The 24878-nt window shown below is 40.5% G+C and overlaps 1 protein-coding gene across 1 annotated transcript in view; it reads right to left on the bottom strand.

The window, feature by feature from the left end:
- Positions 1–15760, bottom strand: part of LOC110153523 (caskin-1-like) — a 134520-nt gene extending 118760 nt beyond the window's left edge. The window contains 1 exon segment of the mRNA XM_055158549.1: positions 15351–15760. Coding sequence (XP_055014524.1) covers positions 15351–15444 — 94 coding nt within the window. The 5' untranslated portion in view covers positions 15445–15760.
- Between the last annotated feature and the right edge of the window lie 9118 nt (positions 15761–24878).

Here is a 24878-nt window from a genome sequence, read left to right as displayed (position 1 = left end):
GAGAGAGAGTCAGAAGAGGAATGTGAGAAGGAGGGGAGAGGAGAGAAAGTAAAAAGAGAGCGTCAGAAGAGGAGAGTGAGAAGAAGGAGAGAGAGAGAGGATAAAGAGAGTCAGAAGAGGAGAGTGAGAAGAAAGAGAGAGAGAGAGGATAAAGAGAGTCAGAAAGAGAGAGAGAGAGAAGAGAGAGAGAGGAGAAAGAGAGTCAGAAAGAGGAGAGTCAGAAGAGAGAGGAAAGAGAGAGAAGATAAAGAGAGTCAGAGAGAGAGAGAGAAAGAGAGAGAGAGAGAGGATAAAGAGAGTCAGAAGAGGAGGAGAAAGTGAGAGAGAGAGAAGAGAGAGAGGAGAGAGAGAGAGAGAGAGAGGAGAGAGAGAAGAGAGATAAAGAGAGTCAGAAGAGAGAAGAGAGAGATGAGAAAGAGAGAGAGAAAGAGAGTCAGAAGAGGAGAGTGAGAAGAAGAGAGAGAGAGAGATAAAGAGAGTCAGAAGAGGAGAGAGAGAGAGAAGGAAAGAGAAAGAGAGAGATAAAGAGAGTCAGAAGAGAGAAGTGAGAGAGAGAGGAGAGAGAAAGAGAGATAAAGAGAGAGAAGAGAGTGAGAAGAAGAGAGAGAGAGAGGAGAAAGAGAGTCAGAAGAGGAGAAGAGAGAGAGAGAGAGATAGAGAGAGAGTCAGAAGAGAGAGAGAGAGAGAGAGAGAAAAGAGAGTCAGAAGAGGAGAGAGAAGAGAGAGAGAGAGAGAGATAAAGAGATCAGAAGAGGAGAGTGAGAAGAGAGAGAGAGAGAGATAAGAGAGAAAGAGAGTCAGAAGAGGAGAGTGAGAGAAGGAGAGAGGAGAGAAAGAGAGATAAAGAGAGTCAGAAAGAGGAGTGAGAAGAAGAGAAAGAGAGAGATAAAGAGAGTCAGAAGGGAGAGTCAGAAGAGGAGAGTGAGAAGAAGGAGAGAGGAAAGAGAAAGAGAGGATAAAGAGAGTCAGAAGAGGAGAGTGAGAAGAAGAAAGAGAGAGAGAGAGGATAAAGAGAGTCAGAAGAGGAGAGTGAGAAGAAGGAGAGAGGAAAGAGAAAGAGAGGATAAGAAGAGAGTCAGAAGAGGAGAGTGAGAAGAAGGAAAGAGAGAGAGAGGATAAAGAGTCAGAAAAAGAGAGTCAGAAAAGCGTGAGAGAGGAGCGGAGGAGGAGGAGGTGGAGGAGGAGAGCGTCTGAAGGCTGTAATTGAAATCTAATTATCACCTCGAGTCCCAGAGGCCGAGTCGAGTGGAGCGGCTCACGTGCGCACACACAGAGCGCACGTGGACGCTCGCAGCATCGTCACATTATTACCGACGACATCTGGAGCCTTCACACACCCATAATCCTCACCCACCCCCACCCACGCACCGCCCGGGAGCACCCAGGACCTCCGGACAGACCGACCGCCCGACCGCCAGCGACGCCATAATTCCTCTGGCACAAAGCAGCGAGGAGCCGCGTCGCTAATTTTTAATCACAATACAACCGACTGCTGCGACGACACATGCTCATGAAGAAAACGCAAAAAAAAAAAAACGACTGGAGTGTGTGTAAATAAATGACTGAACTGTAAATGCAGTTCAATTTCTCCCTTTTTATTAGATTTTAACTTCATATTATCTGTTACATAAGTGAGTTGTTGTACAGTTGTAGGGAGTATTATCTGTTAAAGTGAGTTGTTGTACAGTTGTAGGGAGTATTATCTGTTACATAATGTGAGTTGTTGTACAGTTGTAGGGAGTATTTCTGTTACATAAAGGTGAGTTGTTGTACAGTTGTAGGGAGTATTATCTGTTACATAAGGTGAGTTGTTGTACAGTTGTAGGGAGTATTATCTGTTACATAAGGTGATTGTTGTACAGTTGTAGGGAGTATTATCTGTTACATAAGTGATTGTACAGTTGTAGGGAGTATTTGTTACATAAGGTGAGTTGTACAGTTGTAGGGAGTATTATCTGTTACATAAGGTGAGTTGTACAGTTGTAGGAGTATTATCTGTTACATAAGGGTGAGTTGTTGTACAGTTGTAGGGAGTATTATCTGTTACATAAGGGTGAGTTGTTGTACAGTTGTAGGGAGTATTATCTGTTACATAAGGTGAGTTGTTGTACAGTTGTAGGGAGTATTATCTGTTACATAAGGGTGAGTTTTTGTACAGTTGTAGGGAGTATTATCTGTTACATAAGGTGAGTTGTTGTACAGTTGTAGGGAGTATTATCTGTTACATAAGTGTGAGTTGTACAGTTGTAGGGAGTATTATCTGTTACATAAGGGTGAGTTGTTCAGTTGTAGGGAGTATTATCTGTTACATAAGGTGAGTTGTTTCAGTTGTAGGAGTATTATCTGTTACATAAGGTGAGTTGTTGTACAGTTGTAGGGAGTATTATCTGTTACATAAGGGTGAGTTGTTGTACAGTTGTAGGGAGTATTATCTGTTAGATAAGGGTGAGTTGTTGTACAGTTGTAGGGAGTATTATCTGTTACATAAAGGTGAGATGTTCAGTTGTAGGGAGTATTATCTGTTAGATAAGGGTGAGTTGTTGTACAGTTGTAGGGAGTATTATCTGTTACATAAGGGTGAGTTGTTGTACAGTTGTAGGGAGTATTATCTGTTACATAAGGGTGAGTTGTTGTACAGTTGTAGGGAGTATTATCTGTTACATAAGGGTGAGTTGTTGTACAGTTGTAGGGAGTATTATCTGTTACATAAGGGTGAGTTGTTGTACAGTTGTAGGAGTATTATCTGTTACATAAGGGTGAGTTGTTCAGTTGTAGGGAGTATTATCTGTTACATAAGGTGAGTTGTTGTACAGTTGTAGGAGTATTATCTGTTAGATAAGGGTGAGTGTTGTACAGTTGTAGGGAGTATTATCTGTTACATAAGGTGAGTTGTTGTACAGTTGTAGGAGTATTATCTGTTATAAAGGTGAGTTGTTGTACAGTTGTAGGATATTATTGTACATAAGTGTTTGTACAGTTGTAGGGAGTATTATCTGTTAGATAAGGGTGAGTTGTTGTACAGTTGTAGGGAGTATTATCTGTTATATAAGGGTGAGTTGTTCTGCAGTGTCATTCTGCATTACATTATGTTTGGCAGATCAACAGTTACAACCAGGGACATGACAAAAACCGAAATATCGTGATATCGTATCGTCAAAAGTCTCACAATAATATCGTGGGCTGTCACAATATATCGAATCAAAGTTCCTTTGCTTAAATTCATGTTTTTATAGTAACAACAGCTTAAACAACAGCTTATAAACATCGGGAACTACAGATCCCATGATGCATTTCAGCACAGACAACATGAAGGAATATGTTATTTACTTGAATTCTTGGGATTATAATGGAAATGATTCACACCAAAATCTTGTCATGGTATTTTAAAAGCAGAAAAGTGTCCCATCTACAATTATATGAAAATATAGCAATAAATATCGTACTGTGAGATTCATATCGTGATAATATCGTACTGAGAGATTTGGATATCGTTACATCTCTAGTTACATCCAGCAGTCTGTAAGTGACAGTTATTTGAATAAATCCATGACCCACTGTCGGGAACTACACGAGAAGTCATCGTCTGCATATTTCCAAACGTTTTCCCGTAAGCGTGAATAGAGCCTATTGTGTGCGAGTGAGGAGGACAGAAGAGGCTGTTTCCTATTGGCCTGTAAGCCTATAAGCCCCGCCCACACAATAGGATTTTCTGTGGGCGGAGCTTATGATTAAGGAATGAGATTTGAATTATTCTAACCAATTAGACCTACAACATTTCCTGGTTGTTACAAAGTTAGACTGCTCATGTCTTGGCATTTTGGATATTTGCTGCGAAATTTTCATTGTAAACTCTTTACACTGACTTTCTGAAATTTGAGGACTTGAAAATGTATGTGCTGAATATTTACAGAATTTTGAAAACATTCTTAAATTCAGAATGAAAATAAATGGAACATGTTTGGTTTTGTAAAAATGAAAATTCAAAAACATTTAAAATTTTAAATCTGCTGAAACAAATGATCTTCCATGCTGCAGGGGTTGTAAATGCATTGGTTTACGAGGAAAATGGGTCGAAATTATTGGTGAATTTGAACTCACTGTTATAGGCCTAGTGTGTTGTAAAATTTCTTTTAGCCTAATATTTACAGTAAAACACAGCAACATTTGAAACAACATTAAACCATTGTGGTAGGGCTGTCAAAAATATTGAATATCAGATACTAACAGATACTAAAATTGGAATTTAAACTAGATCCTCATTTGAGCAAGTATCAGTACTAAAAAGCCACATTCACAGGACAGAAATGAACCTCTCCTGAACATCTTAGAATGATGTTGAGCGCACACAGATTAGTACACTAGTATTGTCTCATCAACATAGTACAAGGGAAAAGGGTCTTCTAAAAGGGAAATTTAAGGAATGAAAATGTCCCGGCTTTAGTGTTTGTCGTATAGACGTCCGTAAATATGGAATGAATTAGATAACAACATTAAACAGTCTGCCTCATGATCCATATTTAAAATCAATTTGAAGCATCAACTACTGGAAAGTGATACAGCTCACAGCTTTCTTCTTTTGCAAGGGGAATCTCTGTTTGCACACAATACAGGTCTGCAGTGCCATGTTTCTGTCTCAAACCCATATAGAAATAAATAGAAACAATTAAATTCATTACTTAAAGATAAAATAAAATAAGCTACTAGGGTCGGTATCCAAATTTTGATACCATTAAACCTTCTCAGGATTTTACCAGGGTATATTGTATTACCGTATTAACAAAAATGTTTTAGTACAACTTTGGTAAGTGGAGCTGCATTGCTGTACGGTCTATGGTATGGCCTGCAGACTTAAAAATTTTCACATGAACCATCTCCAACACGATACACGCACAGAACAGACTCACTATCAGCAGCACACCCTCTGTCACAGAAAGAAAATTCATATTCCACTGAGTCTTGTCCTTTAGTCCAACAGAAGCTGAACCGCATCAGCAGCAAAAGGAAAAAGCTGTTTTTTATCAGCGCTTTATAGTTTATGCAAATGTGCCATGTAGTTTTAAGTTTCATTTCTGTAAAATGTCAACAAATGTGCGCCTGAAGACAAAAATACTGCCAAATTGCAGAAGTACTAGTGTTTTTTTTTTTTGGGGGGGGGGGGACCAACTCACTTGCGGCCAGGCTTGCCGTCTTTTCTTGGTCTCTTATGAGCATCATGTGACAACAGAACAAAACTAATGGAACGTCATCTCCCTACAGAGTTAAAAGAAACATTATAGACACTATTGGTTTTAAGTCGTGACAGCATTAAACTGATAATACATCCATGCATTCATTTGTGCTGAGCAAACACATTTAGATAACAATAAATTATAATATTATATTCGGTCCTTATGTAATGCAGATTTTTTTAAATTATGGTAATGAAACTGAAACCATTTTTACGTTCTGATACCACGGGATACAATAATACTGTATTACCACCCAACCCTATAACCTAAATATAATCTAATCAATATAATCTAATCTAAACGATAAAGGGAAAGATATGGAACCCTTTTATTTATAATATATATATATATATATGTAAGCCTCTAAATGAATCACACTGTGGTGATGGAGCCATGTTCACAGGCTTCCCAGCTTCCTCAAGAGTCCATGTTTTTTTCACAGTTAACACATATGAGCATACATAATATATACGGCAAATGCATGTACATATTTACATATATGTAAAAATGTGAGCCTGTGGGATTATAATTTAAAATTGTGCAAAAACTTAACTGAATTATATGCCCATGGACCACTATAGAACCTACCTGGACCTCTGAGGGATTACACACATATAAGACCATGTTTTTAATTGTTATCATGGTATCAGAATCGGTATCGAGTCTATTCCTTAGTATTGAAACAGAGTTGTATTGTGACAACAGTGCATTGTCCATAGAAAAACTGTCAAGGCAATGTTACCAATCATTTTCAATGCAAAAGTACAGTGTCAAAAAGCATGTCGAATAACTAGTTGAGTTATTTAAATGTCCCATACTCAAAATGGACTCTTGTTGTTACCTCCTCAAAAACAGACCCAGAGTTGCATTTTGTTTTATCACAAAGGTTGAGTAATTCTTTATTTTTAGTCTAGGGATGGGTCAAGATCATGCACACATGAGAAAAATTATCTTGCAAGATTTTTTTTTGTGTGTGTGTGTGTGTGTGTTTACATCTGGTAATGATGAGTTACATCTCTTACAGTTCCAAAAAGCAGTATTAGGAAACAGGGACTGGACAAGATCTCGTGCCACAAGATCTCCTGAGACAAAACTGCCACAAGATTATGCACACATGAGGAAAATGATCTTGTGAGATTTTTTCCCTTTACCTTAGACAAAAAAGAGTTATGAGCTGGTGAGTTATGCAATTTAAGAAACTGTAGTTCCAAAAAGCAGTACTACAATGACCGCTAAAGTATTACATCAAACAAATAAAAAATAGTGAAGCTAGAATTGTGAAATGGATTACACTACTTATTTATTACAAATTCTGTCAAAATCTAGTCTTGTCTTGTTCTCGTGGACCTGATCTCGTGGTGTGTCTTGTCTTGTGAAATCTATGTTTCGTCCCACCCCTACTAAAAAAAACAAAATACTGTATGAATTCAAATAAATAAAAAATTGCAAGACCAAAATTAAAAACTGAAACATGAAATTTGTGGTTTTTGTGGACCCAATCTTGTATTTCGTGATTCATCAGCTGGTTTCACTTCGTAGACACCGTCTGACCTCGCAGTGTTAGAATTCATTCGTTGGACAGTAAGCGGGTACTTTTTTCATTTAACAAATCGTTGCTGTTTGGTCGTGACGTATGTAATGCGCCGCTAACAGGCCTAACTGGTATATTAAGCTTTTTCCCAAATCCTGTAGGAAGAAGGACAATAACGTCTTTCTCCTTGATAAAATTCACCAAACATTCTCTTTGTTCCGGCTTTAAATCTTCGATCTCAGAAATTGTTGACAACACTGAATGTCTGGCTCGTCCCTGATTGGCCGGTGCCCGAACTTGCACTCCCGGGGTTTTTGCAAACCGTCTAGTGCAGGGGTGTCAAACTCATTTTGATTTGGGGGCCGTATCCAACCTACTTTGATCCCAAAGGGGCCGCATCAGAAAACTCATGTCATATAAACCCCAAAAATAACAATAAGTTCAAATATTTGTGCAGAGAAACACAAATCTATTACAGAAATCTTTTTTTAACTGATGAACTCTTTCTTTTACAAAATATTATAATATTATGAACAACCTGAAACTTTAAGAAAAATTTAATTTCAACACAGTGTTTTAACATGAACTTGTTTGCAAATAGGAATAAGTAAATTTTTCTTGGTAAATCCTGCACTCGGCTCCACTTTTCTCATTTTTGACATTTTGCTGATGAGGGTGTCACGGTCAACAGTCAAAACGATCGTCCTTTAAGAGCGTTTGGAAAGAGACAAGTCTTCATTTGTGCTGCTCTGGTGGGAGGGGCCACGTACAGAGACGCTGGAGACGCTGATGTGATAAACACCACAGAAAATTAACAAGATTTTAATAGAAAATATAATGAAAATATTTTAGTAGAAAATCAGCCAAGGGCCAGATTAAAGGTCTTGGAGGGCCGGATCTGGCCCCTGGGCCGCATGTTTGACACCTGTGTTCTAGTGTATTCTGATTCCTGACCTAGTCGCTGGAGAGAAATGAAATTGAGCAGAGGCACTAGGTGGCGCCAGCCTGACTAGTATTTCGTCTCATCTTGTGAAAATTGTGTCTCCCATCCCTGTTACTAAATACCTATTACTATTGAGTCTATTACTTCCAAAGACGTAATGATATCCAAATGTTTTGATATGATATTTCCACGATATGTGTCTCACAGTACAATATTTATTGCGATATTTTGTGGAGGCTAACAGAACTGAATTGTAAATATGCTACTTTTTGCTTTTAGAATGCCCTGACAAGACTTTGGTTCTGTCATAAACCCAAGAACTAAAGATTCTTCATGTAGTCTGTATTGGAATAGAGCAAACAGAGCAAAGGATCATGGTCTGTGTAGTTCTTTTTCTGTTCTGTTTTACTGCTGCACCATAACGGGTTCCGCCGCCTATTCTGACATTCCTTCATTACGACATCTCTCTATTTAGACATTCTGGTTTTCCAACACTTTTTAGTATCGCTATTCCGACACGTCATACATGTTGTTCTCCACAGATCGCCTACATGACGAAATGAATGAAGCACAAAGGGCCCATGCAGCCTCCGTTTTAGATTAGATATTTCCCCGAAAGTCTGGCCTAGGCTCTTCTTGAAAATGCATGACTGTTTCCCATGATGATCAGTTACAACATTTTCCCACTAGTCCAATGACTAGTTCATTTGGTCTTCCGATCTTTTATGTTATTAGGTTCTTTTTACAGACCAAGAGTTTGTTTTCATAACTGACAGTTTCACTAGCGTAAAAGAGAGAACCACATTATGGACTGGAACAGAGCAAACATCATTGGGACAGAGGAAAACAAACATCGTCACTGGATTAAAGAGGCAATCGAAATAAAGAAATGTGCCCACGGGACTATAAACCGGGATGAGGGTCTTTTTTACTCTCACACACCTGGGATACTGTCCTGAGGAAGTCCAAACTATCAGGTATGAAAACAACTCTTGGTCTGTAAAAAGAACCTAATAACAATAAAACATTTTTCCACTGTCTGATATACTACGTGGACGAATTATTCTCTGATCAATGATATATTTCATTGACACATTCATATTATTCATGTTGGAAAAGCGGAATGTTGGAAAAATAGTAAAGTGCTGCAACTTTGACAATGAAAAAAATAAAATAAAATGTCGAAGTAGTGGGACACTTGAAAAATAATGTTTATGCTGGCATGTGCATAGAAACTTGTAATTGGATATACTGTGACTAGGTGTGTAACAATATCCAAGTCTCACGATACGTTATTGTCACGGTATGAACCTCAAGATACGATATTTATTGTGATATTTTGGGAAAGCTCACGATATGGTGGGGAGGCTCACGATTAGGGATGTAACAATATCCAAATATCTCTGTACGATATTTTCACGATATACATCTCACAATACGATATTTATTGTGATATTTTATGGAGGAAAAACTGTTCATATGCGACTTTTTCCTCTTAAAATGCCTTGACAAGACTTAATCCAAAGAACTAAGACTTAAAAGTGTTAGAACTGTTATTTCTTCTTGTAGTCTGCACTGGAATGGAACAAAGGATCATGGTCTATGTAGTTCCCTCTGTCTTTTTTTAGCTATTGCTGCACCAGAACTTTTTATTTGAGCAAAGACACTTGTAATTTGATATATTGTGATGGTCCACGATATTATTGTGAGAACTTTGACGATACGATATCATGATATTTTGGTTATTGTTACATCCCTAATCATGACGGACCACATTTTGAGACTTTTGACGAAACAAAATCACAATATTGTTACATCAGAATCAAGTCTGACACATTAGTACTGTGAAAACATTTGTACAGAGGGAGTATTTGAATCATTTGAGTAGATTCATCATAAACAGCCCGTCTGCCTGTTGTACCCATACACTAAACCTCCACTATCACACAGATGGACTAGATTACGCTAAAATTAGACTACAAAATGGTCATGTGACACTGATTGGTTAGCTGCCTCTGGGAACCAAATGGTGGCAATACTACGCAGTAATATATGCATTCAATCTACCCATTTTAGATCGATAAAGAAAGTAAGAGTAGCACGTGATTGGCTCTATTGGCTGGTACGTAGTTTTCTGACCTGTGTTCTAATGTTGTTTCCTCATCGCAAACATACCCGGAGTTGTGTTTTGTTTCATTCACACGTTTGACACATAAACCCTGCGTATTTAGTAGGCATGTAACGATATCCAAATCCCTAGGTACGATATTTTCACGATATGCATCTCACTCTGCGATATTTTGTGGAGGCTATAATAGGATATAATTGTAGATATGAAACTTTTTTGCTTTTAAAACACCATGACAAGATTTTGATGCGAATCATTACTGTCATAATCCCAGGAGGTCAACTAAAAATGTTTCTTCATGTTAACTGCACTGCAATGCATCATGGGATATGTAGTTCCCGATGTTTATTGGCTTTTGCTACTATAAAACAATACATTTTAGCAAAGGAACTTGTAATTCGGTATATTGTGACAGCCCACGATATTATTGTGAGACTTATTTTGGTTATTGTTACATCACTCTGCTCTACCTTGTGATGTCATGTGGTAATACCAGAAATGCTCCATTGTGTTTTTAAAGGGCCACCAAACACCAAAATCACTTTTTTTCCTACTGATTATCTGTATAAATGGGTCTAAAATAGAAGTGTACACCTATTGCTGGCCTTATTTTGGCATTTTAGGGCATATTTCTTAAAAACCTGACTTTTGGGTCAAAGCCATGTCTGTAACGGCCTCAACTACAGCCAGGACATTTGAAGTTTTGGGTTGGACTATCAACCTCCAATAAGTCAGATGCAAGGCTATAGGCTCTATTTATGGTTATGTCACAAACCAGGAAGACGTTTGGAAACACGCAATTACAACTTCCGGTGTAGTTACCGACACTGGGCTCGTTTAACATGGATCTGTTAAACATGGCTGTGATCAAACCCACTGAAGTAAATGTGATCAGTGTTAAAATGAAGACTGCAGATATATGCGCTGTTTGGAATCATCTTGAATTTGGCACCTCATCTCTTCTAATCGCATGTTCCCAGTGCGCTTGGAGTTGTGTGTCAGTGGGGAAATGATGAAAACTGAGGTATGGTTGGAATTGTTGACTAGCCGAATATAACAGAACACTACAATGACGTGGAGATGAAGAAAACTGGGTCCGGGAAGTCGCATTTTCCCGAATGTCTTCCTGGTTTGTGTCATAAGCGTGAATAGAGCCTATTAGAAGAGATGAGACACCAAATTCCAGATGTTTCCAAAGAGCACATACATGGAGTCTTCATTTTACCGCTGATCACATTTACTTCAGTGGGTTTGTCGATTCATGTTCGGCGACCCCATTGTCGGTAAATTGTAATTGCATCTTTCAAATGAATAGAGCCTATTACGCGTCTACTGGCAGTACATGACGAGTCCCTCTCAGCCCCGCCCCTTCTTGGCACCGCCGTGTCTGGAGAAAAGACAAATGCCGTGATTTGAGCGCAAACGTCCGCTCTATTTCAAAATCCACGCTGCTGTAGCTGTTAGTCAGCTGCCAATCATCGCTCCAAACCCTGCCCCACACCCGCTAACCCCCCAAACCATCGCCAACTCGCTGGATTTGTCGATATCTACTGAACAAAAAGGTAAAAGGTAGCTGTTAAACTTGAAAACTACAGCTTCATGACATCACAAAGTGAAACAGAGCATTTATAGCTTTGAAGATGTAGACAAAACACAACTCCGGGTCTGTTTTTGAGGAGGTAACAGCCTTCTAACATGAGAAAAGCTCACATAAACCAAAGAATTAAAGATTCTTCATGTATTCTTCATTGAAACAGAGCAAAGGATCATGGTCTGTGTAGTTCTCTTTCTGTTCTGTTTTGTTGCTGCACCATAACGGGTTTCTCCACCTATTCCGACATCGCTTCATTATACCATATCTCTAATTAGAAGTGCCGGTTTTCCGACACTTTTTAGTATTGCTATTCCGACACGTCATACATGTTGTTCTCCACAGATTGCCTACATCCGTTTTAGATACAGTAGTTTCCCGTAGGCTGGCCTATGCTCATTTTTAAAATGCATGTTTCCCACGACGACCAGTTAGGACATTTTTCCACTGTCTGATATCCTGTGGACGAAGTATTCTTTGATCAATGATATATTTCTTTGACCCATTCATATTATTCATGTTGGAAAAGCGGAATGTTGGAAAAATAGTTAAGTGCCGCTACTCCGACAATGAAAAAAAAAAAAGTAAAAGTAGTGGGACGCTTGAAAAATAACATTTATGCCTCTACTCCAACAATTAGACGTCAATGTCTAAATACCGGCATGTGCATACAAACTTGTAATTCGGTATATTCTGACTAGGGGTACGATACGATATCGTCATGGTATGAACGTCACGGTGCGATATTTATTGCGATATCGTGGGAAAGCTCATGATATGGTGGGGAGGCTCACGATTAGGGATGTAATGATATCGAAATCTCTGAGTACGATATTTTCACGATATGCATCTCACTGGGTTGTCGTAGCTGTTACTCGGCTGTCAATCATCGCTCCAAACCCCGCCCCACACCCCCCTCCCCACCAACCCGCCGCCAACTCCGTTCACCTCCACTAGAATCATTTAGATCATTCGTTTGAGCACTGGATTTGTCGATATCTACTAAACAAAAATGTAAAAGGTTGAACTTGAAAACTACCGCTTCATGACATCACAAAGTGGAACAGAGCATTTATAGCTTTGAAGATGTAGACAAAACACAACTCCGGGTCTGTTTTTGAGGAGGTAACTGTATTCTAACATGGCAAAAGCTGACAGATGCCAATTTTGCGTAACAAAGGACCTTTAAAGATCTATTATGTAACCTTTCTGGAGGGTGGAGGGTCTGCCACTTCCTTTCTCCCACTGCTTTGCCAGAATAATTTAGTGCTGCATTGATTTTTCTTGCTTTTAACACTTTCATATCTTCGATCTACAAATGTTTGACAGTCTCGCGTTACGATCCAGTGTTTGGTATTATGATTGATGTGCGAGCATTTGTATTCTGCTTTTGCTGTTTTATGCTGCCTCTTGGACAGGTACTTATCCTTATCTGATAAAGTACTGAATAAATAAATAAAATAAACAAGCAAGTGACACCAGTGAGCCAAATCACAGGTGGAGGGACGACCTTCTCACAGTAATAAAGCATTTTTTAAACTATATTAGTTTAGTTTAGGTTCTATATTATTGGAGTTTTAGCCATGTTAGAATGTTGTTACGTCATCAAAAACAGACCTGGAGTTGTGTTTTGTTTCATGCATACTTGTTTGAGTAACACTTTGTTATTAGTCTGTCTACATCTCCTAAGCTCAAAATGCTCTGTTCCACCTTGTGATGTCATGAACCGGTAGTTTTCAACTTAAAGGGACAATCTGAAATTTTGGATGCAGGACCTCGTTTCCTAGTGAGTCAGAGTGTTGGAGACGTGTGGAGACACTTTTTTAAAAATCTTGCATCCAGTCCTTGTATTTGCAGAGGTCGGTGGTGCTAGACTAGTGCATGTCAATGGCCATAGTTCTCCTGCCACTAAAAACAGTCTTACCCACTCCACAAAACACCCGAAACAAATCTATTATTACACCAGACTGTCCATGTAAATGTCTGTGTTGATAGAATAATATTTGAAATAAAACTAACCTTGCATCGCATGAATCGTTGCATACTGAGGGACTATTTTCTCATATATCAGTCCGCCGCTGCCGAGCTTTCTATCAGGAAGTACAACTCGCTGCTGCTGCTCAGACATACAGACATTCACATGGACAGTGTGGTGTAATAATAGATTTGTTTCGGGTGTTTTGTGGAGTGGGTAAGACTGTTTTTAGTGGCAGGATAACTATGGCCATTGACATGCACTAGCCTAGCACCAGCGACCTCTGCCATGGGTGTAGGTTTACATACGGACAGTGGGGATACATCACAATCAATATTTGGGGAAGACAAAATAGTCCCTACCAATATTTGCCATTTTATTTTAATAAACAATATATACATTTATTCAGATATTTTTCCAAACTCAGTAGTATTAATTGAACATGTCTGAGTTCACATTTTGTTTATTAGATGTTCTGAGATGTATTCAGTGATATGACGACAGGGTTACACCTGTCGCTGTTTCATTGGCTGCAACAGAGTGATGTCATTAGTGGAGCCAGGAGCCTAAACTGGGGAAGTGGCAGGACTGAAGATGGCAACTTGAACAGGCGTGAGTGAAGACGCTGCGCACCAAACTTTGAAAAACTTTACATCTTCAATTAAACTTGTCTTATAATGATTCACCGCGGGAAAAGAAACTCTCCACAAGTGCACCTCCCAAACGGTGCCCTACTCGTGCGCTGTGAGACCCCGACTCTACTGACAATATTCCATAGCAAAATATACACACATGACCTCACAAATATCTCATCACCAACAAGCAAAGAGAAATCTGCTACAGACTTCTACATCGCTGTTATCTGCTAAACAATCATCTCAGAAGGACAATGGACACAAACTGAAAAATGAAACCACCTCTCACTTATTTTGGACCTGCCCAGACTCCTACGCCCTTGACTTCTGCAAATACAAGGACTGGATGGATTTTTTTTTTTTTTAAGCATCCCCACACGTCTCCAACTCTCTGGCTCACTAGAAAATTAGGCCCTAAGTCCAAAATTCCGGACTGTCCCGTAAACAGCTCCTTTTACCTTTAATTCATTAGAGATCGGCAGTTCCAGGTCTGAAATCATCCAAATGACTCAAGTGAAGGTGTGTGGAGTTTAAAAACACTGTGGAGCACTTCCTGTATCACCACATGACATCACGAGGTGGAGTGTTTTCTGTTTGAGAGAAGAACTCAGCTTGAATATGCAGGATTTGTGCGTTAAACGTGTGAATGAAACAAAACACAACTCCGGGTGTGTTTGTGATGAGGAAACTGAACAAGAATAGTGTGATATACAGTAGGACCTTTAATGCCATACCGTGGAACATTCCAGGCCCCAAACTTATGCTCAGACCCTGTTCAAGCCTCGTTATTGATTAAAAAAAACACTAGAGATCCCAATTGGTCCTCACTTCTTCTGTAGAGCACTAATCCAGCCCCCCGCTGTGTAGTACTGTCACGCACGCACACTCCAGCGGCAGGAGCGTGCAGCAGGTCCAACCCAGGCTGCATCCCGAATGTCTAACGAGGCTACAACTGCGCAGCGTCATCACTATCACGTCGCGCGTCACCCTGGCATGCACACGCTCGGCCACACATACGTTCACAAACCGGAGGACGCGCTGGGTTAAATGGTTCCACATCAGACAGACCGCATCCCCACACGAGCCTGACCCCTGCTAATGCGCCTGTGCCCGGGAGGAGGAGGAGGGACGGGGACGGGGGGGGGCAGGGGGGCTCGGCGTGCACAGTGCTGGACAGCGGGGTGGGATTGCGCTGTAACACTCAAATAAATTAACTTGAACTTCGAACGGGCACACACGGACGAGCCATGGCGAGGTTCCTGTTTTCCCGCACATTTTCCTCACGGTGCAGCGCCGTGAGGATGCGGGCTGGTACTTACTGGCTTTGCCCGGCCGAGGTCTCTGTAGCAGCCGCTGGACGGTCAGTAAGTCCTCGGTCTTCACGGCCTGGAGCAGCTCCTGGTCCTTCCCCATGTCCCCTCCCGCTCCAGCCGCGTCCCGCCTCGGTCCAGTCGCTGTTCCTCGGAGCGCCCCTCGGTCCGGTTCGAGTGCACAGTTTAATCCGCTACATGGTTCCTCCTTGGCGGGCCTCCTCCTCCCGCTGCTCCCGCTGCTCCCGCTGCTGCTGCCGGGGTTCGGTTCACACAGCTACGGCGTCGGGATGCTCCGTGGCCGCGCGCAGACACTCGCGACACATCCCGTTTAATGCCGTCCGCGTGACAATTTCACCGGGTGTGCGCGTGCGTGGAGCGCGAGCCCCCTCCCTCCCCGACTCCCGTACGTCCGCACGGTCCCAGCCTCTGACGCTTCTCCGCGCGCGCTCAGGGACACGCGCGGCACGGGCGAGAATCACTCACGGCACCGCAATGACACGAGCTGCTGCTCCGCGCGTGCGTGTGCGTGCGTCCGTGCGTGTGCAGCTCCAGTTGTTTTAATCCCTGCGCGTGCGTGTGCCCGGTTTAGTCCACGCGCGCTCATAAGTCACCAGAGGTCGTTTGAACGCGCACTGACTTAGGACCAGGCCAGAAACGCACGTTTTATGGATTCATCTCGTGTCACGTGACCTCACACTGCAAAATAATGAGCCTATTAAATTCCACAACACTGATTTGAGTAGATCTAAGTTGTTTTTAATGGGCTACGGTAGATTCAGGCTAATAGAATGGAATATTTGTCCGTACAGGGGGACAACTGTATTTCCCATCCAACTGTCTTTATTATTCAGGTCTAAGGGCAAAAGAGGAATCCAATCAACTGTCAACTGGACACGTTCAACCTAAATAAACGTTTGTCCAGTCAGAACTGAAGAAGCAGTTTGGATGAGCTGCTAAACGTTTTTGACCTAAATAAATATTCGTCTAGTTGAGATACTGAATTTCTCCTTTGCCGTGGATTCTACCTGGACAACAGAGGGATTTTACACATTCAGGTCTAACACATTCTGTCTATGGCCTGAACAATATTACAAGTATGTCTAAATCCCAGTGAACATGTGTTGGTTTCTACAACGTTGGGGAAGGTTACGCCATCACCAAACCTTTAAAGAGTGTTGGTTACACACTAACCACCAGAAAACCATTCTGTTTGAAAGGACACTGTATATGCAATATGACTAGGGATGTAACAATAACCCAAATACTGAGATATCGTATCGTTAAAGTTCTCACAATAATATCATGGACCATCATAATATATCGAATTACAAGTCTCTTTGCTTAAATGAAGAGTTATGATGCAGCAATAGCTTAAAAAAAAAGACTACTAAGACCATGATCCTTTGCTCCATTCCAGTGCAGACTACAAGAAGAAATAACAATTCTAAGCACTTTTAAATCTTAGTTCTTTGGATTAAGTCTTGTCAAGGTATTTTAAGAGGAAAAAGTGTCATATTCACAGTTTTGTTCACCTCCACAAAATATCACAATAAATATCGTACCGTGAGATCTATATTGTGAAAATATTGTATCGAGAGATTTGGATATTGTTACATCTCTAATCGTGAGCCTCCACATCATATCGTGAGCTTTCCCACGATATCGCAATAAATATCGTACCGTGAGGTTCATACCGTGACAATATCATATCATGAGACTTGGATATCGTTACATCCCTAAATAAGGCTAGTCAGGCTGGCGCCACCTAGTGCCTCCCCTCAATTTCATTTCTTTTCAGCGACTAGGTCAGAAATCAAAATACACTTGATGATTTGCAAAAACCCCGCAAGTGCGAGTTCGGGCACCAGCCAATCAGCAAAGAGTCATACATTCAGTGTTGTCAACAGTTCCCAAGATCGAGGATTTAAAGCCGGAACAAAGAGAATGTTTGGTGAACTTTATCAAGGGGAAAGACGTTATTGTCCTTCTTCTTACAGGATTTGGGAAAAGTTTAATATACCAGTTAGTTCCATTAGTGGTGCATTACATACATCACAGCCAAATAGCAGTGATTGGTTAAATGATAAAAAGTACTCGCCTACCGTCGAGCAAACGAATTCTAATGCTGCGAGGTCAGATGGTTTGTACAGAGTGGAACTGACTGATGAATCAGGCTAAAATAGGGCTACTTAAAATCAAGATTTTTGATCTTAAAGGTTCTATAAAACACAAAATTGACTCCTGTGAGTGTTAAGTCATGTTAGAACAGGGCTCTTCAACCTGCAGCTCAGGAGCTAGACTTAAACTTAGACTGAGACTTAGACTGAGGCTGAGCTTTAGGTTTAGGCTTAGACTTAGACTGAGACTGAGACTGAGACTTAGACTTAGATTTAGGCTGAGACTGAGTCTTAGACTTAGACTTATGCCGGGCGTACACTGTGCGATATTTTCGGTCGTGTCACTCAGCCCTAGCTTAAACTGTACGACCAAATCACAGGGTTTAAAAGTTCACAGCTCACAAATCATGTTCTCACACTGAACGAACCGATGCTCGGATGTGACTTGCCTGCTCACACTGTACGTTCACATAACGACCGGAGTTGTCAAAGTTGTTGTTCTGGAAGTAGAAAACCACGAAGAAGAAAACCATGGAATTAGAAAACCACAGATGTGCGGAGACACAATGCTGAGCCACTTCTGTGTCCGCGCATGTGCAGTCTGCCAGATTCTGGCAAATCGGCTCGAGGAACAACTTCATCAGAGCGAAATCCTCACGAGAGGCGACTGGATTTCAAACAAGTTTGATTTTCTTGCGACCTATTAATGTCGATCGGGAGCTGGTCGTGAGTCATTAATCGGTTCTCTTTACCCCATGTAAACTACACGAAGCACGACACACGATGAAGCCAAAACTCGGCCCGATCCCCAAAACAGTCGCACGAGCGAAAAATCGGCTCGAAAAGGGTCAAAAATCGCACAGTGTACGTCCGGCATTAGGCTTAGGCTTAGATTTAGTCTTAGATTTAGGCTTAGATTTAGGCTTAGGCTTAGGCTGAGGTTGAGGCTTAGACTTAGACTTAGACTTAGACTTAGACTGAGACTTAGATTTAGACTTAGACTGAGACCGAGAATTAGACTTAGGCTGCGTTCAGACTGCAGCCTGAAGTGACCCAAATCCGATTTTTTGGCTTCTATGTGACCTGTATCTGATCTTTTAATGACAGTCTGAACAACACAGATCCAATTTTTTCAAATGCGACCCAGAACACTTGGATATGTGCTCCTGAAACCGATACATATCTGATCTTTTGACATGCAACTTCAGTCTGAACGGCCAAAGCGCATCCATCCGACCTACACGTCATCAACAAGACACAAACATCACTATTCTGCACTGAAGCAGGCGGAAACTGGAACTGTAAAATCTCCAGGTGCTCAATGCTCACGTCCATGTTTGGACAACTTCCGTAAACACAGAGCACGCTCACTGCGGTTGACGCATGGGGTTGATGTCATTGTGTCCTCCAGTGCACATGCGGGACACTTTTGGGCCGTTTACCGTTCACACAGGAGTCACAGACAAGTCGCATTTAATTGGAAACATGAACGACCTCACAAAAACATCGTATTTCACAAAAAAATCTGAATTGAGCATTAAGCCCTGCAGTCTGAACGTAGCCTTAGACTGAGACGGAGACTGAGACTTAGTCTCAGTCTCAGACTGAGTCTGAGACTGAGAATTAGACTTAGACTTACACTTAGACTTAGACAAACTTTATTGATCCACAAGGGAAATTATTTGGACCTACATGTAGCCAGTGCTGGGGAGTAACGGATTACATGTACCAGAGTTACGTAATCAGAGTACAAATTATGAGTAACTGTATTCAGTTACAGTTACTGTTTCCATGAGTGGTAATTGAATTACAGTTACTTTGTTGAAATAAATGGATTACGCAGCGGTATTTTCCTGTTTTCACATTTGGGGTTATATCCCCCCTTTTTTTTTCTTGGTAATTCCACTCATTCTCGGACTCTAAACCAGGTCTAAAACCAGGTCTAAACCAGGTCTAAACCAGGTCTAAACCAGGACTAAACTCAGGTCTAAAACCAGGACTAAATCAGGACTAAACCAGGTCTAAACCAGGACTAAACCAGGACTAAACAGGTCTAAAACAGGATTTAACAGGACTAAACCAGGACTAAACCAGGTCTAAAACAGGATTTAACAGGACTAAACCATGCTGCGTGGACCGTGTCTCCTCTTCTTCTATCAATAATATTTTTAATATGGTTAAGTAAAGACTCTGCCTTTTCATTTTCTTTTAGCAGAGAAAACATCTTATATGAAGATATCCTAGTCTTTGCTTGTCTACAGCAAATCAAGTAATCCAAAGTATTCAGATTACATTACTCACTTTAAGTAATTTAATGGATTATGTTACAAACTACATTTTGGGGGATGTAATCTGTAGGGGAATACAGTTTAAAAGTCACCTTCCCAACACTGGCTGTAGCTCTCCAACTCCTTCCAAGAAGCTCGCCAAGGGATTTCTGAATTCTACATACGGCGGTGAGTTACTCAGATTTGATCGATTAAAGGCCTATTTCCATTGTGCATAGGGTTAGGGTTATTAGGGAATCATTTTCATGCCTAAATTTGTGCACTAATAAATTGTTGTATGTTTTATTGGCATCTAACAGTACCTCATCTACAGCTTGCCATGACTTTTATATTTACTAAATTTCTGGAGACTGCTAAAATGAGAAGCTCTGTAGTATTTTCGTTTTACAAAAAGTAGCACACAGGAGGAAAAGGTTGGAGAACCCGTGTTCCCTCCTCAGAAACAGACCTGGAGTTGTGTTTTGTTTCATTCGCACATTTGAATAACCCTTTATTATTAGTGTGTCTACATCTCCAAAGCTCAAAATGCTCAGTTCCACCTTCAGCAGAGATCGTCAATTCCGGGACTAAAGTCTTCTAAATGATTCTAGTGAAGGTGTGTGAAGTAAATTTGCAGAGTTTGTGTGATAAACGTGTGAATGAAACAAAACACAACTCCAGGTCTGTTTGTGACGAGGAAACATTATAAAAGCGTAATATGAGCTCTTTAAAGTGAACTAATAATATTATTTAAGAAGTATTAAGAGTGCAGTAAGTACCATAACACACAGCCCTCTCCCTGGTGTTGTGCGTTAAAGGTTGTATGGAGGATTTTTTTTGTTTGTTTCAAATTGTCAGTGAAAGTTTAAAATACCATTAGAGACACAGCAGCCTTGTAATTATGATGACCAAAAAAAAAAACTAAGAATAAAAATCTATCAACCGTGGACGTAGTGAGGCCAGATAAACATCAGCCAATAGAAAACGAGGCTATCTCATTTTCTATTGGCTGTTAGGTTGTCAATCAAACTCCCTACGTTTCTAGTGTAACTGACTCACCGGCGCGCTGGGATTATGTGGTTTATGCAGCGTTTCTTAGAGGCTTTTTCAAATTGTAGCTTCCTTGCAGTTTGCACAAAGTTTGTTGTGATGGCGGACGAGAGTTTTTGAGGTCACTGAAAGAAGAAGAGAAGGGAAAAGGAGCAAAGCCAAACTGAGGTGATTCTTGGAGATCTCTTCCAGCGATTGCGCTGAGAGAAAGGGTCTAAAAACTGACGTGTCGGTCGCTAAATTATTTCTAGACAGGTCACTTCAACAGTAATTCTGAACGCGCACTGGCTGTAAACAAGCGTGATTTCTAGAGTAAGGAGGCGGGAGAAGTTTCTACTGAGGGAGAAGTGGAGGAGGAAGGTGGTGTCACTTATGCACAACATTTGAAAAAGGACTGTCGCTAATAGTCCAATGAGATTCATTTGGTCTTCCGATATTTTATGTTATTAGGTTCTTTTTTCAGACCGAGAGTTTTGTTTCATACCTGACAGTTTGGACTGATCACTAGTGCTCTTCTTCAGAGTGGTCATGTGATGTTGCTGTGACGTGTCGCTCAGATGATTTAAACAGGTTTTGGTGCTGTCTTCCTACCGGTGGAGGCAGGACGACAGCGCCATCTGCAGTCCCACTTCCTCAGGACAGAATCCCAGGTGTGTGAGAGTAAAAAAGCCCCCTCGTCCCGGTTTATAGTCCTGTGGACACGTTTCTGTATTTCGAATGCCTCTTTTCCTCTGTCCCAATGATGTTTGCTCTGTTCCAGTCCATAATGTGGTTCTCTCTTTTACACTGGTCAGAAATGGCTTGTTTGAGTTGTTCCTCTTCTGCTTTGTGTTTTGTTGCTCATGTTTCACCTTCGCTGTTTCCTTCTCGCATTCTGTCCTATGTTCCTTTTTTCGTGGACTGAACGCCCTCCCTGTTTCCCCGATGTGTGTTTTGTTGAAGGACATGCAGGGTATTTCGTATATGACATTACATTTATGCTCCGGTTCTATTTTGTCTTTCAGGTGGACGAGTAGTTGTCTGAGTTTTCTGTACGGTTTCACTGCACTGCTTCTAAATCAGCTGACCAGACACGTCACAGCAACATCACGTGACTCTGAGGAAGAGCGCTAGTGAGCAGTCCAAACTGTCAGCTTTGAAACAGAACTCTAGGTCTGAAAAAAGAACCTAAAAACATAAGTACTGTCGCTGTATTTCTTTTCCCTTAAAAAATCCTCTATACAGCCTTTAAAGAGACACATCGTTTAACAGTGTTTGTATCAGCGCTGGTCCCAGGTGTAAGGCTCATTTCGACTAAAGAGGCCAGTGCCAGTCTAAATTAGAACAGGAAGTGGAGCAAAAACCACTACTCTGGGAGCCCACTTGGTCCAAACATGTCTGTGCAAATTATTTTAAGCAGCCCAATCCCCAGAGAATGCCATTGTGTCCTCGGGCAAGACACCTTATACACTTGCCTAAATAATATCTCATGTTACTATCGCACTCAATGCATTTTACAACAAGAAACCACTCACCCGTTCACACACACACTCATACACCGGGCTACACAGACACTGGAGGTGAGCTTGCCCAATGACACAATGACAGTATTCACCTGTGGGAGCTAGAATCGCACCGCCAACCTGTGGGTCAGTGGATCTGAGCGCTCAGGTGATGTCAAGAGCGGGATTTGAATCTCCAACTATCTGATGTAGCTGAGTAAGTGTAATGAGTATAAAACATGGGCTCTCATTACTGGCTGAAAAATAGCTCCATATTGGATTGTCCCAAGTTGTTGTGAAGAAAAACATTTCGGATAGAATTCCCAGCGCGATGCCATCAGTATGTTTTAGAACTCTCTACTTGTGGGTCAGTGGATCTGAGTGCTCAGTTTATGTCAAGAGCAGGATTTGAATTTCTAACTTTCTGATCAGTGGACAAACCTTCTGCTAACTGAGCTACTGTTACTTAAAATTATGATTTGAGTTTGTAATAAATAACATAAAATTATGAAAGGAAATGACGATGGTGAAAATAAATATAAAAAATTATAAAAATTGCTTTTTAATTTAAAAATGGGAGAGGGGGGAGAAAAAAAACAAACAAAAAAAAAGGAAGAGAGTCAAAAGGAATTTCAATTATGAATTGATGATGATTTATGAAATGAACTGGCCGCACTGTGTCAATGTTGGGAGCCTAGCGGTGTATTTATGTTGCACTACCACATTATTTTTGTTTGATTTAGTCAAATTTGTGTTGTTGTGGGTGGTTGGGGGGAAATGGGGGGGCTTTTATGCTGTTTTGTATTTGTTGTGGGTGTTGTGGGTGTTGCTTTATGTCTTTGTCTTTGTTTTATGCTGAATATTGTAATTGTAATTGTTAACCCTCTCAGGCTCAAATACATTTCTAGTATCAGGAAAAATCTGATATTTGGGGAAAATGATCATATGGAGTAGTAATATACAATCCTGTCTTTTTTTTTTGAGAGACCTTCACATCCAATGTCTTGTTCTGGGATGTTGCAGATTTGCAGCATTGGTCTGGTGTGGTAAATTAACACTGAAGACTGAAAATGATATGAACACTAACTTTATGTGTAAACCACTTTTCATAACAATGAAAACAAAAAGCACAGAGTAACAGCTTTACAGTGGCAGAACAACATCACTTTTTCATGTGGTTCTCCAAGAAAAAATGTTTATCCTTTGTAAACAACAAAAGTACTTTGCACTTCTGGCAGGTCGTTTGCGTGTAACCATTCTTGCCCAGTCTGCAAACAAGGCTCCTGAGTAAAAAAAGCTCATAAAATATGGATGTGGAGTAAATAGGTAATTGGCATTTAGCTGTTGCAAATCTGCAATGCCTGCCTGGAGAGGGTTAAATGTTGATTGTTGTTTTATTTTCTAAATGTTATATTCTGCTGTCCTTAATAAAAAATAAATTAAAAAAAACAAAAAAACTGAGCTACTGTCACCCGTTGTAGCAGTGGGTGGGCAACTCTTTTTTCCATGGGGCCACAAAATGCTTAACTACTTTCTGCATAATATTAATTGTATTTTTATTGTACTTTATTCATGTATTTATTTATTCCTCATGCTATTATTTAATAACATGCTATTAAATAATAGCCGGTTACTATTTCATATCATTGTTTTGACGAGCTGGTCAGACTGGTAAGAGTTTATATTCTGACTAAGCAATGAAAGAATGAGGCTGTCTTACAAAAATGTCATAAAAAAAACACCTCTGAAATAAAACAAATGCAGCTTTAGTCTATGCATGAAGTCAAATTATAAAATATGTTTATTTTGTAATTCCAAATGATCTGAAAGGGGCCGGTGAGAGTCAACCAAAGGACTGTATGTGGCCCTGGAGCTGGACAATGCTCAGGTCTACACTATTATATATTATTATATATTATCATACTGTATGTGTATATATATATATAAATGATGTGTTTCTCACCTTCCACGGTGGTAGGTCTCTCACCCTCATTCAGCTCGGGTCCTCTACCAGAGGCCTGGGAGCTTGAGAGTTTTATATATATATATATATATATATATATTGCCTGTGGCAAGCAGCCAAGAGAAAGGAGCGCGCATAGTGACGAGCACGCGCCCAGGTGTGCGGAGGGCGAGGCGGTGCGTAGTGAGTGCGCAAGAGCAAGAGCAAGAGGGTGCGCCACTGATAGGCGGCCTATTTATATGCAGACCAACCACGCCCCAAAACAGACACAATTAATACACGCAATGGGATGCGCAAAGGGGCGCCAGCACGTAACAATATATATATATATATATATATATATATATATATATATATATATATATATATATATATATATATATATATATATATATACATTAGAACAGTTGATAGCCAAGAGGTCAGTTAAACACAATCAATCAATGAACCTGCCCAGGGACGACAGGTGGAAATTATCACTGGTGCTTCAGTCTGGTACAAGCATCTCTCCTGTTAACTTTAAAGTAAAAATTGTGTGCTGTCCCTGTCTCAAATAGATAAACAAATAAATAAATTACCCTTTAAGACATTGGAGTGGATTACAGATCAAGGTGGATAGAGGAGACAAAAATTTTATGAATAACGTTACTTCAAAA

Source organism: Boleophthalmus pectinirostris, unplaced genomic scaffold (genome assembly GCF_026225935.1).
Source record: "Boleophthalmus pectinirostris isolate CB_2022bp ecotype Guang Dong unplaced genomic scaffold, ASM2622593v1 HiC_scaffold_22, whole genome shotgun sequence".
Classification (NCBI taxonomy): Eukaryota; Metazoa; Chordata; class Actinopteri; order Gobiiformes; family Gobiidae; genus Boleophthalmus; species Boleophthalmus pectinirostris.
The sequence above is the reverse complement of the archived record's forward strand: the minus strand, read 5'-3'. Positions and strand labels throughout refer to the sequence as shown.